The sequence below is a fragment of the Mugil cephalus genome, chromosome 17, assembly GCF_022458985.1.
Source record: "Mugil cephalus isolate CIBA_MC_2020 chromosome 17, CIBA_Mcephalus_1.1, whole genome shotgun sequence".
Taxonomy (NCBI): domain Eukaryota; kingdom Metazoa; phylum Chordata; class Actinopteri; order Mugiliformes; family Mugilidae; genus Mugil; species Mugil cephalus.
This window is the reverse complement of record NC_061786.1, coordinates 18,209,589-18,228,022: the sequence shown is the minus strand read 5'-3', so window position 1 is coordinate 18,228,022 and position 18,434 is coordinate 18,209,589. Positions and strand designations below refer to the sequence as shown.

Here is an 18,434-nt window from a genome sequence, read left to right as displayed (position 1 = left end):
GTGCTTATTTTTGTGCTCTTTGATGAAATTCTATTGATAACAAACATCATAGTCACATCATAGCTCCAATTCGTCAGTGTGTTTTTACAGTATATAGCATAAATGCTTCACTGCTCTCCATGAATAAGAGAAAATTAAAAAAAAGCTTGGAAGTAAAAGTAAGACAGTAGAATTGTATTTATGTGGCACCTTTTAAAACAATATGTCTGAAAAAATATACAGTAAGGCAAGATGCATGTACTGTAAAAATATACATAAAAATAATCATGTTTGCATGGTGTGAGGTGGAATAGGCATATAAAAGTTTGGAAATGTATTGAACTGATTAATGAGATTGCCTTGAGGTAACGTGTACCATGTAGAAATGGATGGGACCCATGAATGAGCCCTGCAGAACTCCACAACTTGAAATTTCCACTGAGACAGACACTACAAGAACTACTTGAAAACAGACCCTCAGATGCCATCCCACTTATTTTTGAAGCTTAGCCACCAACAACAAAAGAAGCAGTTTAGAAAATTTTGGAGATTTCAACTTTTGAAATAGGTTCAAATTATTTTGGGTGAGTTGGATTGACGGCAGGCAGAGATATGGAGTACCAGGAAAGACATGTTGTAGATGTTTGTTTTAATGTTTTTATCAGTACATCAGTACAGCCAAATGACATGAAATCAAAAAGGCTCACAGTAGATGAGGTTAGAGGTCTATTATGCAATTTGGGTTGAGCTTTTTCTGTAAAAATCCCTCAATTACAAAATTCTTAACAAAACCCATGACTTATACAGTAAAGAAATGTAGCTGTGCAGTCTGAAGAGGTGACTAAAGTTCTTTCAGCCCTTAGGGAAGGAATGAGCACCGACGATGCAAACAGGCTCGATTCTACAGGGCCCAGACTTTTGTTATTGTTGAGATCCACTTGCTTATTTAAACTTACTTATATATATTGCATATATAAAATATATATGGTATAATGTGTACCTTTAAGACAGTGTTAGTTTATAATCAGTGTTTATACTGCATAAAATACAAGTTATTTTAAAATATTACAGTAATAAGACCCAGATAATGATACATCCAATGGTTGCTGAATCAACATATGAATGTGATCAGGAATGTTTATCCAAATAAACGTTTGTCTCATATGTTGTACACTTTTGTTAGTTTGAATTGCCATAACAAAATTCAAGGTGTGGTTGGACACTGGGAAGTTGCGTTTTCTGGAAACTTAAAAAGCTGCCATTACAGTAATGATGATGCATCGCTGGAAGAGGGAGTTGTTTGCAGGAATTTGTTTGAGATGTCAAGAGGTCGAGAGGTCTTCCACACTAAAGCACAACTCTCAGTGTTCAGCCACACTTTGAATTTTGTCAATAGGCAAACCACTGTGAGTTATGGTAATTCAAATACTGCGCGCATTAACATATCACCAGCGATATGTTCAGGCTTTAAAGGGTTAAAAACAATTGGGAAAATTTGTTCAAAACTTTTAATAACTTAGAAAGCTACACTACTACTAATCCTAACCCTAATAATCATGCAGTTTAGATTCAGATCAATCGGTTGTTGCTGTGGGAAATAACCATTATAAACTAGATCGTTTTTTTTTTAAATTAATTTATTTAGATTTATTAAATATTTTCAATATTGTTCAATTGTTATGATCATGACACACCGCCACCGGAAGTGGGCTTTTATTTTCTAAACGGAGATTCCGTTCCTGTGTTGACATGAAGTTTGAAGGAAACTTCATGGAGGAAATTCTCACATTGTGTTGAACACTGGGTAATCTGGAGTGCATAGGAGCTGTCGATCTGTCTATCGGTCGTTGTTTTCAGGATTCCTGCTCTTCTCCCGTGTTTATTTACTCGTTATGTCACCGCCTTCATTTCTCACGTAAACATCAGGACGCGAATCCCGAAGATTAAAAGGAAAATGGACCAACAATCTGATGTTCAACCCGGAGGTAAACGAGATTGGAACATTTAAATTGACTGTTAAATTCATTATTAATTATTTTATTTTCAAATCAGATCTCATTATCGATGTTTTTGTGTTTCTTTCTTTCTTCTTTTTCCTTTAATTCCCATTTTCATATCAGATGACATCGCTCCAGCTGAATCAAACACTCCTCCACCGAGGATGACAAGAAAACAGACTCTCACCTTAATATCAATGGCTTCCGTCAACTTCAGTTCTATGATTTGCTATTCAATATTGGGCCCATTTTTCCCCACAGAGGTAAGCTCAAGGACATCATGGGGTTCAGATCACACGATTAATATACATGAGGTTAGGGATCGTGGCTAATAAAGTTCTTTTGCTTTTCTGCACTCTTCCTGTTATGAATTAAAGGTTGAAATTAAAAAGAACAAACCACATCCTTTTACAATCCACTGCACTTAGTGTGACACATTTTTTTTGCATTTTTTTCTATTTTCAAACTGACACGATTTTGACAAAGGACCAAATCAGATAAGCAAGTTAAGCCAAATAGAGTTAAACCATGTGCATTGTCGTGCTTTATAGGATAGTGCTCAACGACTCAAAAAGTTCTTTTTAAATAAAGAAAAAGTGTAATTGTTGATATAATTATGTCCAGAGGCAAAATCTTTCCCCCAAGTTGACGTGAATAGAGTTAATCCATTTACGTTTTCTGTATTGTGCTGAAATAAAAATAGAAAAGTGCTAAATGCAACAGCAGCAGCAGAAGTTACATGGCCTAACTTTAAAGGTTGATGATAATTTACCAATGCAGCTTACGTTAATACTGACATTTATATGGTAATCTTTCCCATTCATGTATACACACCAGTCAGCCACAACATTTAAACCACTCACAGGAGAAGTAAATAACAATGACCATCTGGGAAACGTTTGGACCTGCCATTCATACACAACCCTCCTAGACCAGACCAAGCACCCCAACCGCATAGCATTGCCACTCTTCACTGGTTTATGAACAACTCTAAAAAACATGAAGAACAGCACAAGGTGTTGACTTGGCATCCAAGTTCACTAGAACCCTAACTGATCAAGAATCTGTGGGATGATCCACAGAAGCCCCCTCCCTTCAACCTATATATCTCTTGTGATGAGTCACAACTGATTCGTGACAAAATTAGGACATAATGTTATGCCTGATTGGTGTAAAAGAAGGTTAAAAGAAGTGTGTGTACGCTCTACTAAGGTAGATAGTGATCCTCATGCCTGAAGGACAATACGTAATGAAAACATAATTCTCGCAGTCAGATGAGTGGTTGAGTACATTAACTATAATGAAATGCCAACCATGGTTTTGAGGAGAAAAAATGTTAACAGATGCCCATCATTTGTAAAGCTCATTTGTACGCTTGTGTCACTGTACAGTTCACGAATGAAACAACCATCCTGAGCCCCCTTTAAAAAGTTAGTAGTAGAGTTTCCTCCAGGGAATGAATGGGTAATCATGTGCTAAACCCACGCGAAGGCCGATTAATGAGTAGTTCTTTTGTGATGATTCAGTCCATACAGAGTAACGGCCAGGCCTGGCTGATGTCATGATGTCATGAGATGTGAAGACGCCATTAGGCTTAACCATTATTCTCTTTACCTTACGTTTCATTATCTGTTTCATTGTTTTGCTTCTGTTCTCTTATGATTTATACATGTGTCCTTCACAGGCTGTAAAGAAAGGAGCCAGTCAGACGATGATTGGTCTCATATTTGGCAGCTATGCTGTCTGCAATTTAATTGGTTCATTGGTGCTGGGAAAATATGTAAGTGATATTCCTTCGCAGTATGTTAGTGTGATTTTCTTCACTAGTCTAACCGGCTCTTATTGTGTTTCTTTTTTGCCAGATTGTGCAAATTGGTGCAAAGTTCATGCTAATCACTGGACTTTTTGTGTCGTCAGGCTGCACCATTCTTTTTGGGTAAGTGTTGGTTTCATGTGTCATATCGATGATAACAGTGGTCACAGAAACGTATCACAGACACTGATGGTTGAATGTTTTGTACAAGCCTTGAACGGAGCCTTAAGTTTGTCATTTGGCTGTCGCCATGTTGGGGAGGAGCACAGGGCCGATGTTATTTAGAATGTCAACCCAGCCACACGCCTCCGAACATCCCTCACTTTAAGGATTCTATCTAGACCCAGAGGTGCTGACGTTATTCTTATTATAAGAATAGTGACTGAAAAATGTCAAATTCCTCAATGTTTACGTTGTTGAACAGGATAAAACTCTTGATTTTTTGTTTTCATCCAGAATTTCATCAGCTTCGTTGTCATCCAGAGTTCTGTATACATTTTAACTACATACACTAGTCACAGGCTTGTACTGGCTGACTTTTAATGAGATGCACTGCTTTAAATACTCACTTGTGTATTAATCCGCTGCTGAAAATAGTCCCTTACAAATGCACTGCTTACCCTGGTTTGAATAAAGCTTTTTTTTGCCAAAACTACAGTTTTTGAAGAAATAAACATACAGTTGTAAAGATTTGTGATTTTGGATTCTGGTGTAATAAATGACCACTTAGGTAACAGGTTATTCGGTCAGCCTGCACTTCTGTGAACCCCTGTATATTTACAATACCTCCTCTATGTTTCATTGCAGATTACTCGATCGGGTCCCCGAAGGCCCCGTGTTCATTACCCTGTGCTTTATAGTGCGGTCCATCGACGCTGTAGGCTTTGCCGGTGCGATGACCTCCTCTTTTGCCCTGACAGCAAAAATATTCCCAGACAATGTGGCGACTGTTTTGGTGAGAGCAGACAACCCTTGTCTGTCTGGCTTGTTGTTTTGACAGAATCACGAGAAAACAAAAAAAAACCCTTATAGTTTGAGTCGTTATGTGTCTCCCAGCAGCATGAGAAATAATCAGCCTGTATGCTTATCGGTATTTTAATATTTCTGTTTTTTAGGGTAGTTTGGAGATCTTCACAGGGCTCGGCCTTATACTGGGGCCTCCGGTGGGTGGGTGGTTCTACCAGTCTTTTGGATACGAAGTCCCCTTTATGCTTCTTGGATGTTTGCTGTTGCTTATGGTCCCATTCAACTTTTACGTCCTTCCATCGATAGGTAACAGTTCGGAGATCGATCACTGCACATTTTTTTTTATGTTTTCTTAAATTATAACTGAGCTGCATTTCGTGCTTCCCTCCATTCAGAGGCAGATCCGTCGAAGGATTCGTTCTTCCGGCTTCTCAGCCAAGTCAAAATAGTCCTGATCTGCTATGTGATATTCACTTTGAGTGCAGGTCTGGGGTTCTTGGACGCCACATTGTCCCTGTTTGCCATTGAGAAGGTAACGCCCTCTGTTATGATAACAACTATACATTTTTGTTCAACTTGTGATTGAGATTTTTGTCTCTGTGTTGGACTCAGTTTAACCTCACATCTGGCTACGTTGGACTCATCATGCTCGGTTTGTCGTTGCCGTATTGTCTGGCGTCGCCTCTGATGGGTTATTTCACAGATAAGTATCCTGTGAGTATTAAAGCAACCGAAATGATCGAATGTGTGACATTGTTTTTTTAACTTTAAAATTCTCTGCTCGCCAGGCTACGAGGATTATGTTCGTGGTAATAGGAAGCATAGTCACAGCCGTTGGTTTCTGTCTGCTTGGTCCCGCCCCTTTCCTCTACATCCCCCAGTAAGTGTTTGCTTCAGGTGCTCGATGTTAAAAGAATGGTGTATTTCTAAGAGTCACATGAGAAGAGAGATACCGCTATCTAATCTAGCTAATAATAGCTGAAGCCTTCCCTTGGCTTAGTATTAAGGCTAATACAGCTAGCCTAGCTCTATCCAGAGGTAACAGCTCTACCACCCCTCCAAAACCTTGTTCCCTGGGCAAAACCTCGCCAAGAAATAGTCCCCCACATGAGACTGGATCAACCGATAAATTGTTGATTTTGCACTTTGGTTAGTGCACGCGTTAACAAACAAATCATTGTTGTCATAATGCAAACCCGGACAAACCTGACAGTACCATGCATTTTATGCCACGTTCACAAAGATAGTTGCAATGTGTTTGCTACCGTTTTCAAAAATGGCGGACATGGATAAGTAGGTTCGTATATTGTAATTTAGGCATATGGAGTTTTATTTGTAACTTTTTCATAATTTTATTGAGGAAAATTGGATGACTGGAGAATTGATATTCCCAACACCATCACTGTGCCTTTACCATTTCTTACATTATGCTACCCAGTAGTTAGCTTGCTATACTACATACCAACGGTTGCCTAGCAACAGTGTTCTTACAACCCATTCAAATTTTATGTGCATGACTTAGGCTCTAGTAACCACACACAACCACAAGTTTCATTTTAATACAGGAAAATGAATCGCAAAACAAACCAAGATGGCGAGGCTAGGGCTAGGTAGCACAATTCCTGAAAGATGTGGGAACACCTCCTCAATAAGGTCATGGGTACGAATGGATGGATTGGATGTAGAGAGCAAATTTCCCTGTGAACGATCAACAAAGGATCACAAAAAATATACTTTGCGTATCTTTAGTATCATAAGTCATGTTGTCATTGCAATACTGAACAATGTAACACACATTGGTGAATACATATTTTTATTGTTGGTTGTTCTTTTCTTTACCATTCCCTCTTAATGTTTATTTAACTTTGCAAATAATAAAAGTGCACTACAGTGTATTTACATAATTACATTTTTTTTTTCTTTGCGTGTGCAGTCAGCTGTGGTTGCTGGTCGTCATGCTCGGCCTAATTGGGTTTTCTCTGGGCATGACTGCAATCCCCACGTTCCCTGAGATCATCACATGTGCATAGTGAGTGGCTTCGCATGTTGTTCTACATTCGTGACCCGCATTCATGGCTTTACAAGGTGAACACAACACACGTATTCTACATTGTTTGCAGCGAACAGGGATTTGAAGAGGGGCTGAGCACTCTGGGGATGGTGTCTGGGCTGTTTGGTGCAGTGTGGTCTTTAGGGTAAGACCTAGAGGAAATTATACACCCTGGTTTTGTTTTTAATGTTGGGATTTTAATGCGGACATTTTCTTCTTATAGGATGTTTTATGGCCCGATAGTGGGCGGCCTTATCACGCAACATCTGAGCTTTGAGTGGGCGGCTGCAGTCCAAGGAGGCCTGGCGTTATTGGCTGTAAGTACGGCCTTCTTGTGAAGGTTTATGACCACATAATAAAGAATAAATGACTCACGCATGTGAGGAACAATAGTTTCACATGATCTTTAGGTCTATAAATGATCGCATTGTTCATAAGGCTTATGTACTTGAGTGGCATTTGTTGTGAATTTGTACTTTGATGCACTAAAAAAGACGTCTTCATGCTTCTCGGGCGCTCTGTCCTCAGGCCTTTCTCCTCTCTGTGCATTCTGTGTGTCAACGGCCACGACAGCAAAGGTAATCATTATCCTCAATTAACGACTTTTATCATATATATGAGTGACTCATATTTACTACATTAAGTATTGTACATGGAATCTAGACATGGTGCAGTGTAACACTTTCACTTGAATTTCAGCGTTCCACAAACAGAAGAAGACACTCCTCTCCTGAACGAGTGAAGGCCTCAGCTTCAGGACGTTTTACTAAATGGAACATGATCTTAATATTTCAGTAGCTCGTCGGCTTCTGCCTTCAACTATTTTATTACTGTTATTAACTGCTCTTTAACTCTTAAATTATATATATATATTTTTTTGTAATTCAGGGATTGTAATACTTACTTGATGAATGGGAGACGGTTCAGATTCTAATATAGTTGTATTCTTATGAAATGATTAAATGTATTTGCTTTTATTGGGTATTTCCTGAGAAAAACTAAACGGTACAAATGTACTGACTTTAAGACTGGACGTTTACAAGCTAGTCCGGACCAGAAACTAAATGTGCCTTTTGTTCGGAAGCTCTTTTCTCTTAATGATCTTAGTTTTCTGTCACATGCCGTGGCTTTGGAGTGACCTGCGTCAAGATCTGCTGACCACATTCACGGGAAGAAAACGGTTCTGTGTTTGGAAAGTTACATTTTACAGGTCACAGCCTCACACACAACTCAAACTACTCAAAAACTGTGCCTTATAATATTTTGTTTTTATAGAAATAAACAATTTGACATTAATATTTTGAATACCTGATGTTTTAATGCTGCGAAGAAACGGCAGATACAAACTTTGTAAATCTCTTACAGGCTAAAAAATTAGAGCTATAATATTACAGACACTTTGTGTCCTACATCATCAGCAACATTGTTACATGAATTTGTATACGTAGATAAATTACTTTCAGCAGAAAAATATACAAAAATAGTTAACCAGCATGGTACAAATCTCAAAAAGGTTTTTTTTATAGACAAATTTAACAATTGACTGATTCATTCTGCTTTGTATAAACACACCTACTGCCCTAAAATAAAAATATATGAAAACTGCAGTGATAAAGAGAATAAAGATAAAAAGCACACTGAAAATCTGAGTATGTGTCCGTGAGTTTATGTATCAGGCTCAAAGGCACTGTTAGTCCTGCCAGTCGGCCTCTTTGGTAGAGGCCTGTCTGTTGATCTGCCTCTTCTCCTGCTGGTCGACCCCGAAGTATCTGCATCTGAAGACGAAGCTGCAGGGACTCCCGGCTTTTTCATCTTCTTTTTCCTTCTAGTTCTGTGAAATAAAAAAAAACAACACGTTTCACAATCAGCATTCCTTATTTCTAAACTTTGACATTGTGTTGTTTTGCTTCCACTAAAGAGAAACCTTAAGTGTTGAGCAGTTTAGAGTAACCATGCACCGTGTGGTTAGGAGGACCCGAGCAGAACGACCCACTTACTTGGCATCGGTCAGTTCGGGTTCGGTGTCAGAGAGGGTCGGCTCAGAAAGAAACCTAAGTTCCCCAGAAGAACTAATTGCAGCAGATACCTTGGAAGTATGAAGTAAAAATAAATGACAACCACCAGGAAAGGAACAGGAAAGACAGTTACCGGTAGAAGAACCATAAAGATACCAAAGAGAGAAGACTCAAACATCTTTTTGCTTCTATCAGTTCTACTCACAATTTAGGCTAAATGTTACTCATGAATCGTCATAAAACTATTGCTACTTTCTGCACATAAGAAGAGAAGCATTTTGCACACCACAGAAATGTTTAACCCAGCTACAGCCACATTCACCTATTAGCCTGTAGAGTTCGTTGATGAAAAATGATCCAAAACAGGGACAGACATATTCTCTCTTCTTACCCTGGTCGGCGTTGACCTCTCCATAGTCCCCTCAGACAATGCTGCGTGTGCTTCTGTGGACTGAGTCAGCTCTTCATTCAGATCTCCTACAACAATAACAACGCTCTGATTTAGGTGGTCTACGCCAGTGATTCTCTAATTACATCTATTTCACATGTGTAAGTCACTTTTTATAAAGAGATTTCACTCCTGGTTGCATTGTTCAAAGTTTCTGCATGACGCTGTTAATACAAACTTAACGTGATCTGCACCCATTTCAAATTATGAGGTTCCTACTGTTTCAGCACTGGACATACACCATTCATTCATATCTCAATAGTGCTCTTATTGTGAAACAAGGTGTTGTGGGAAACTCATTAACTTGCAATGTTCACGTTAGCACTTGAAATTAAGCCAAGCTCATCTCTGATCTACTCTGAGGATAGAGCGGGTCCTCATTGTAGATCAAAAATATGCTGAGGGTCCAGGACCCCAAAAAGGTTGATAACCACTGGCCTACATAAATTATCCTACATTTACCATAAAAAATATAGAGTCCACTTACTTTGATCTGCTACATAAGAAGCAAGAAAATATCCCTGTTGCCCGTTGACCAGGCGCCCAAACCACCAGTTGTCATTGTCTTTGTACAGAACTTGGATGACATCTCCACGGCGTATCGTCAGTTCATCGGATCGATTTGCTTTGTAGTCATAAAGGGAAACAACCTGGGAGAGGCACAGAAGGGTGGGGCGGTTGAGTAGGACATAAAGGGGAGCTGAGGTCGAGCTCAAAGCTACAGTGAATACTTACTACTTGCTGAATGGGAGAAGACTCAGTTTCAACATGTACACTTGAAGAGATGTGGTCGGGAAGGCTCTGATGGGAGGAAATAAAAACATTAGAAGCCCGGCTGTAGTTGGATAAACAGTGAGGTGAGCTCATCTGACTTACAACCTGTAGCCTGAAAGATGACGCTCCTTTTAGACGCTGACCGACTGGACTGAAGCCACCTGAAAGACAAATGAAGCGCGACACATAAATATTTCCCCAGTCAACACAATTCTGATCAGCTGTTTTACAGTCAACACTTACGAACACAGGTGAAAATTACAAGTGGCCCGTCTGTGTCTCTCTGCACCGTGTACATCTCTAAACTACAATGCTGGAAACAGCTCGAGCGCAGCTTTAATCCTCAGAAGCATTTTGGCCTCAAATTACACACAGGAATGGCTCCACGGAGCCGTTCATTGGTTAAAGACAAATAACTGTGTGATTAACTGAACAGGCCACTCACGGCTTTGAGTGCTCAGAGCTGTCTGGGAGATAAGCTGCTCCGCCGTAGGGCCAGAGAGCTGCAGCTTGGAGTGCGGCGACAGGAGAGACGGAGGTGGCAGTGAGGCGTTTAATCCCATCTGGAAAATAAATAAATAAATAAAAGAGCACGATTTATTGGAGATGGGGAAAGGGGTCAATGTGAGTGAAAGGAGATCATCTGGTCAAATCTAGCATGCAGAACTCAAAGAAGCAGATACGTATAATAACATTAGTCATTATGTACACATAGAAGTTAGATATGCTGTGGCTGCAGGATATTTGAAGGTATTGCTGGTTAGCTCTGGAAAAACACATTGTCCTCTCCGCATGTTAGCTTTGCAATAGCATTTTTCCTATCCCACTACAATGCTTGACACTTTATTTGCTGCTGACAGGAATTCGGGGGCAGAGCTTCTGACTGAGCACTTAAGGGAGGAGTGTTTGTTTGGCTGTTCAAGTCTCAACAGTCTTACTCTGACCTGACAGCTCCACCTTTAAGGCAAGCTGGTTCACACAAAGACTAAGGACAAAGATCAGAGCTTATGTAGAAATATGCGCAAAGTCAATAAACTGAGTACAGCTCAAAAACTCACCGGGCCAGCATCTGATGAGAAGGTCCTCCTCGTGTGAGTAATGCTCACTTTGTCTGCAGAAAGAAACATGAAACGGAAATTTCTCCACGTAAATGAAGAGACGAAACAATCCAAACAGAACTCAGTAAAAGATACTGTATCTTACTGCACCTTGTTCATAAATAAATCCAGAAGCTGAAGATCTTTGATGTGTGTCCTAAAAATAAAGTGAAAAGTTCACTGTATATCTTTCAGGGCGTAATAATAATGATGAGAAACAGCAGTTCGTCAAGTATGTTTCAGAGTAATGCAGGAAAAGCATTTACAAGAACTGAATTCAGTTGTTCCTTGACACACTGCATCTTTATTGCGAGTCTTGTCGCTTGAGCAAACTGGTCCATGGGTAATGAAGCAGATGTGTCCTGCACAGCTGGGGGGACAGATGTGCTCCTGCTGAGTTTGGCGTCTGCAGAACTCAATCTGCTCGCGGCTTTGATACTGTGCGCCTCCATCTGGGAAACTGTACGCAAAAGTAAAACGCAGTTGTAGTCCGGTGTATTGTCAGTACTGCACGACACTGAAGACAAACTCAATCGCTCCGGTGAAACAAACCTTTGCGATCGTACAGGTACACGTGGACGGGCTGGCTCTGACCGAAGGCACAGAAAGCTACCATGTCCTCGTGAGGGTGGAACGTGACACCGTGGAGAGTGGTGGGGTAACAAAGCTCAGAGTACACTGCAACTTGGTCACCTGGGTAAAAAAAAAAAAAAAGAGAGAGAGAAGCAGTTGGAGTCACAATGTAGACTACTTCTTAGAATGGATTCTTAAGTACAGGAAGAAAATGTGATCCTCACCTGTGTCAGTGTTCCAGACATACGCCAATCCGTCCTCGCTGCCAGAAAAGATGAAGTTCCCGCATGGCGTGAAAGTGCTATAAATCCTCTCTCTGTAGTTGGTGGCTCCCGTGTACTTCTTCACAGCCAGACTTCAAAGAAGGGATATTACACACAGCATTTATAATATTCTCCTTCATTATATGTGAATCACTTCAGATTTTCATGTTACTTACATCCTCAAGTCCATCATCCTCAGGACACTGTCCTTGGCGTGTATGAGCAGACAGCGGCCGTTCGGGTGGAGCTGCAGCATGTTGATGGGGACGCCACTGAGGTCACTCTCATCTATGTTCTTTCAGGAGACAAACAACGCATTATCACATTACATTAGAATATTATTGTTTTTCCGTAAACATTTAATTACACCACCATTTCACACGTCGACGCTGTGTTATAATAACTCTCGTACCTTCTCTATACACCAGCGATGACACGGGGGCTGCCGCTGCCTGCTGTCACTCACTGCAGTTTTCCACACAATGATTAAGCCCTTGTTGTCTGCAGAGAACATTCTCCTTCCTAGTTCCAAATAAAAGAATCAACAGCTATAACAAGGCGTACACGGCAAGTGTAATATTCTTCGCAATAAAAAACAAGCCAAGCATCACATTCTGTACACAGAGCACAACCGAGTAGTTCACAACAAACTGAAACAATATAAAAATGAATTATAATCCACTTTAATAACTCTTAGGAACCTCTTACACATAAGAAATGCGGAGGGGGATTTCTGTGGTTGTTGTTTATGCTAAACACAGAGAGCAGCTTCCCACTTCCCCTGCTTCTAAATCAGGCTTTGAAATAAATTAAAGTACATTGCCCCTGGACTGACTATGAACTGAATATTAAAATCTAAACAAAATGCATTTTAGTAGGCCACATAAATGACGTCTAAGGCCAGGAGCAGCTTATAAAGACAATAAAATGCACAAAAACTATTGTAGGAGACATCATTCTTTACGAGTCTGCACTCTTATTTCAGCATGTACAGATAAAGAGGCACACATCATAGACAGGTTCCCAGTTTATAATGAGGCTTACATGACACTGAACATACTAACCTTCAGAATCAAAACAGATTGTGTTGATGAAGCTGCTGTGACCCTCAAACTCCTGCAGCAGCTGGCCATTCATGTCATCAACATCCAATCTCCACACCCGCACCAGACTGTCATAGCCGCCCGTCACCACCAGGCTCTGGGCCGTGGGATGGTACTGAGCGCAGTACACAAAGCACGGATGAGGGAGCACCTTCTGGGCGGTGCCCTGAAGACTTTCCACGTTCCACTCTCTGAGGGAGAAGATTTGACAATGCTTACACTGTTTTTTTTATATGATGACAAATGTGTGTCAGGCAATCGCCGCTGGCAAACACTAAGGCTTAAAATATGCTGTGTCACTGGTGTCAGAGAGACACAATGGGTCACGTAGTATGTGGAGCACTTTCTCCCCCTAGAGGTTGTGCTAAAAAACAACACAATCACAAGGAGCGGCAGTGAATGTACAGTATTTATCCTGCTATTTCACAGACTTAAACGTACCTGACAGTCCCATCAGAGGAGGCCGACAAAAGGCTCCGATCGTCTCTGGACCAGCAGAGATCGTACACTATTTTGAGATGACCGCTGAATGCAGCCAAAACCTTGCCAGAGGGAATCTCATACACTGAAACAATAAATGAATAATGGATTTTTTTCAACAATGTGATTTTTTTGAATAGAGGAGAGGTGGAGATAGAGAGCTGTGTGTGACTGTGTTGTACAAACAGGTTAATTAACTGGAGATTATTGCTGAGGAGACGAAGGAGAAGCGGGACGAGTTTAACACGGATGAGGTGTTGCTTACCTACAACAGGGAAAGCATCTCTGTCAGCACAGGCAGCGGCCAGGATGGTTCCGGCATGAGAGAAGAGCACTGTGAAGCAGCCCATCTGGCCCCCACGGAACGCCAGCATGGGTTTGTTAGGGATCCGGCAGACCTGCAACAGGAAAAATGCTATTAAGGCCTTCAAAATATTTTGAGTTAATTTAACCCACTGTAGTGCAACAATCAGTTTTTTACAAAAAAACAGTACAAGAAAAAGCTCAGATTATGTATGGGATATATTCAAAGATCTTTTTTGTCACAGCAAATTCTGTGCACTAGACCAATTGTTTGTAACTTATTGGTCCTGGACCCCCTGCATATTTTTTGATCTACCCTGAGCACCACCCCCTATCCTCAGAGTAGAAAAATGAGCTTAGCTTAATTTCAAGTGCTAGTCTGAACATGCAAGTTAACACCTTCCTGCTGTTGTTTCGCAATAAGAGCATTATTAAGAAATGTTCACTGAAACAGTAGGGGCCTTACAATTTAAAACGGATGCAGATCATGTTAAGTTTGTATTAAGAGAATCAAGCAGTAACCTTGAACAATGCAACTGGGAGCAAGATATTTTAATAAGATACGGTAAATTACACATGTGGAACAGATGTAATTAGAGAAAAAATCCTGTTCCCCTCTGTAGTTTAGGTAGACAAAGGTCTCAGTCACATAAAGTAAACACAGTAAAATAATTATTTTTCTGTAAATGTCATATGATCTTTTTAAAGGACATTTTACTTTCACGGACCCCTTGCAATTACACTAAAGACCACTAAGGGTCTGCAGATCCCCGGTTGAGAATCACTTCACTAGACTGTAGCGAATATTGTCTCTTACGAAGCACGGAAGCTAAAAAATGGTCGGACTTCTACTAACCTGACCAGGCAGCCTGTTCCATCTCAAGACTGGCGGCTTGCTGTCTAGAGGCTGTGTCAAACTTTTCTTGATGACCTCGTTCTGCAGTTCACTGTAGGAGGTGCTGCCTCTCTCCTCTTGCAACGCCATCATAGACCGCATGCTGGGGTCCACCTGCAGAAGAAAAACCAGCTCAGCTACAATACATATAAAGTAGCACCACTTACGAGTATCTGAAACAATATTATCTATAGTGTTAATAAAGTGTCCATGTGGAGATGTGAGACTTTTTTTTACACTTACATGCTCAGGGAGTTTAAGGCCTTTCACTGTAACATAAAGCGTTGATGCATATTTGGTTCTTGGGTGCTTCTTCCACCACTCAACCACTTCAACTGTTTTAGATTGCCTCTTTGCACGAGGTGGGGGGCAGAAGAGCTGGAGGCGAAGTTTGCTATCTATATTCAGAACGCCATTTGTGCCAACAAGCTAAAGATTGGAGGGAAACACCAAAGAGTTACAAAAAACAAGTACAGACAGCTTCCTCTTTCTAAATCATCAGAACAAATGCATTACCTTAAGAAATCCCCATGCAATCTTTCTGAATCCGCGCTCATGCTTGTCGACGTCCACATTGGCTCTTGCTTCTTCCATAGTTACAAAATCCAGGATCTGTACAACACATTGAAATGAAAACAGTTACTAAGTGCTACGTTTAAGAGTGGGTGAATACTGTATGAGTTAATGAAATATCTCTTACTTCAAAGAAGAGTATGGCCCTGGGGCTGTCTTCAGTTTGTTGAACAAAATAACCAAAGCGTTCATTGAAGATGATCTGTTCCTGCCACTCTGGGATAATTGATTTGTTCTTCTTGAAGTCAAAGGGTTGGGTCATGATGGGGAGAATGTGGTCCACTGTCTCTTGCTCATAATATGAGGAGACGGGCCGATGGCTATCGAAAAAAAAGGAGACATATTTGACTTTGCAGCGAATCTGTGAAATTACATAAATACTTACAACTACATACAAGTATCTAAAGAAAAAAATGTGTGAAAACACAATTTAGATTTGATTAAACTTCATGGTCATTGTATATAGTATGAGTACATATATAATTAAAATTAACACTGAACTGAACAGAGCTAATGTAGAGTCTGATAGCATCTATGCTCACCAGTCTTCTTTCTTCACATACTGCCCTGTATTTTCATCTATGACATGAATCTTCACCATGGGGTGAGAGATCATGATGTCCGTCTTGAGGCGGTCTGTCCTGTGGATATAAACTCCCAGCACAAGGCTGTCATCAAACGTTGGTTTGTGCGGTGCCTCTGCCTCTGCTTCACTGTCATCTTTGACAACTGAAAATGAGAAAATAAAGCATGAATGAATCAACTTTTAGGTGGAACTTTGCAAATCCTGACATTGACCCATTTACCATGCTTTTTCTTCTTATTTTTCTTCCTTCCCTTTGGTTGTGTTTCATTCTCCACATCAGCATCCTGATTTGTAACTTCGTCTTGATCCCTTGTGTGGGGGGGGGATTGAATAAAATTTTACTTCCATACCTTGTACTGTACTGTTCCCTTATTGCGATTTAAATACAAAGTACATCTATATGACATTAAAAAGTTATACACACCCTGCATCTGACTCTGTGACTACAGATTTCAGCTTTTTCTTTTTCTTCTTCCCTACATCATTATTCAACGTAAGATTTTGTGAGACGGTGCTCTCTTCCTCTGCCTTGATCCTTGTCTTCTTTGAAGTCCTCTCCTCCTCCTGTGCTATCTGCTGCTGGTATTCATTCAACAGTTCATCTTCTGCGTCCTCCACCTGGCTCTCCGTTTTAGCTTCTGCATCTCTTTTGCTCTTCTCCTTCTTACTTTTCCGTTTAGGTCCCTTTCTATCAGCAGCATCCTCTGAGTCTAAAGTAATCTCAGACTTAGAGGCATCTGCATCCTTCTCGATATAACTGATGTCCTCGGGTACCGGGAGGGAGGGAAGGTCTCTCTTACTCTTCCTCTTCGCTTTGGATGCTTTAATCTCCTCCTGGTTTCTACTGTTGTCGACATTAACCTTTTCTACTATTTCCCTCTCTCTTCGTTTATTCTTAGTGTAGCGAGGGCTGCCTTGTTCAGGGTCATACGTGTTCTGGAGGATGGTCTCATCATCTTCTGTGTCCTTCTCAAGGTTGAGATTCTTTTTTAGATTCTGAAGCTAAAAAGAGGGAAAGCAGAGAATAGACAAATATTAGCATTTACTTCATGTTGTTAATGTTATTTCAAATAATTAACTGGTCTGCATTGCCTGATAAAGAAGGGCATGAAACAAGTTCTGTGTTTAGTTAGAAGCATCTCAACAAAAAACTAATAAGATCTTAGAAAATATAGCTGTCATGTATTCCACCAATGAGCGTAGTGAATGTACATACCACAATGGTCTCCTGTGTTTCAGGCTTTTTCTTCTTTGGCTTTTTCTTCTCCGATTCAGTGTATTTCTTCAACACTTCGTTGAATTTTTCCCGGGTCGTTGCCCGCTCATCACGCTCACCTTTCAAAGTTACATTATTAACAACAAGTAAAGTAGACTTGGGATGTCCACAAGAACATCATATTTAGTACAGCTGCAAGGTACTTTGCTTGGGTATTGCCATTTCACTTCTGCTTCACCAAATTTCACAACGAAACATTCTGTTTGTTTGTGTGTTTATATACACACAAACACAATCAACATGCTCCGGATTGATTAGCTTAACATTAAAACCATTGAAATGATGAGTGAACAAGAGAAAACTTACCTGCTGGCATTCTCAGGCACTATAATATCTCTCATTCTGAATGCATAGGAAGATTAATCCAAGGGAAAACGCTCTCATTCTAAAAAAATATAAAGGACAATGTGAACGCTGCACAACAAAATACAAGGTATGTAGTAGCGTATATATTTTTTTTTTTAGCTTAGATAAGTGTTTTATTGCTGTTTAACATACTTGGAATACAACTTATCTGCTTAGTTAATGCAAAAAATACTGTCAGAAAGCAACATACGAGCGATGCTAAGTAACGTTAGCTACTCTAGCGGCTAGTTTGCTAAGTGCTACTGGCATTGTTAATTTACTACGTTGGTTACAGCAATAGTTGAGACTTTGAATAGACTGAGCTTTAAAAATGACGCAACGTCAAAAATACGTGTTTTAAAAAAGCGGGACCAGAGCTGGCGAAGGGTAACAACATATATTTACCCTGCAGTGATTGTGCTGTCCTCCAACTCCCTCAACAACGCTACGACGGTTTCCAAGTCAACAAGGATGAACGTGGGGGCGGGGCGAGACAATCTTATCCCTGACGTACCAACACAAACAACTAATAAAACCAATGAAATTTGAGTAGCGGCTGAAACGTCATCACGTAAACGAAACCCCCTCGAACGTAAGCACGCCGGGCCGGTACCATCAGTAAGGTAAAGTATTTCAATTTTGTGAAAGTTTCAAAGTTTATGTCCAGCTTTCAAGGTTTGAAATATAATTTACAGAATTTAAAATATGTAATATATACACATGGTATGATATAAAGGGGGGATTAATCCATACCAAGGAGAATATATATGACTAAATTAAAAAACAAACATAATGCTATATATTGTATCATAGTAATTAATTTACAAACAAAACATGGGAAATTAATAAAAGTGAACATTATGAAGCTAAAATACTCCATATGTAATGCATGCAGAGT

The 18,434-nt window shown here is 40.2% G+C and overlaps 2 protein-coding genes across 4 annotated transcripts; one reads left to right on the top strand and one right to left on the bottom strand.

Moving 5' to 3' along the window:
* Nucleotides 1-1,728: 1,728 nt before the first annotated feature.
* slc18b1 (solute carrier family 18 member B1) lies at nucleotides 1,729-8,454 on the top strand. The gene is made up of 14 exons (XM_047611727.1): nucleotides 1,729-1,964; nucleotides 2,100-2,239; nucleotides 3,661-3,756; nucleotides 3,839-3,912; nucleotides 4,597-4,744; nucleotides 4,905-5,061; nucleotides 5,151-5,287; nucleotides 5,368-5,469; nucleotides 5,544-5,635; nucleotides 6,689-6,784; nucleotides 6,876-6,950; nucleotides 7,029-7,122; nucleotides 7,334-7,383; nucleotides 7,505-8,454. The coding sequence occupies exons 1-14, from the start codon at nucleotides 1,934-1,936 to the stop codon at nucleotides 7,545-7,547; spliced, it is 1,335 nt and encodes a 444-aa protein (XP_047467683.1). The 5' UTR covers nucleotides 1,729-1,933; the 3' UTR covers nucleotides 7,548-8,454.
* On the bottom strand, nucleotides 8,104-17,998 carry ahi1 (Abelson helper integration site 1). Of its 3 annotated transcripts, none has more exons than XM_047611723.1 (27): nucleotides 17,942-17,998; nucleotides 17,498-17,576; nucleotides 17,132-17,250; nucleotides 16,340-16,917; nucleotides 16,136-16,224; nucleotides 15,872-16,058; nucleotides 15,457-15,649; nucleotides 15,273-15,368; nucleotides 15,000-15,185; nucleotides 14,718-14,870; nucleotides 13,824-13,956; nucleotides 13,520-13,643; nucleotides 13,040-13,269; nucleotides 12,388-12,497; nucleotides 12,152-12,270; nucleotides 11,937-12,067; nucleotides 11,692-11,832; nucleotides 11,406-11,599; nucleotides 11,251-11,296; nucleotides 11,101-11,153; nucleotides 10,488-10,605; nucleotides 10,145-10,203; nucleotides 10,004-10,069; nucleotides 9,756-9,918; nucleotides 9,212-9,297; nucleotides 8,803-8,891; nucleotides 8,104-8,636 (listed from the first exon to the last, which is right to left on the bottom strand). In XM_047611723.1, the coding sequence occupies exons 2-27, from the start codon at nucleotides 17,505-17,507 to the stop codon at nucleotides 8,471-8,473; spliced, it is 3,639 nt and encodes a 1,212-aa protein (XP_047467679.1). In that variant the 5' UTR covers nucleotides 17,508-17,576; nucleotides 17,942-17,998; the 3' UTR covers nucleotides 8,104-8,470. The 3 variants fall into 3 exon arrangements, with proteins under 3 accessions (XP_047467679.1, XP_047467681.1, XP_047467682.1); XM_047611725.1 differs by having other exon boundaries at nucleotides 10,148-10,203; XM_047611726.1 differs by lacking the exon at nucleotides 8,803-8,891 and having other exon boundaries at nucleotides 8,456-8,636.
* Between the last annotated feature and the right edge of the window lie 436 nt (nucleotides 17,999-18,434).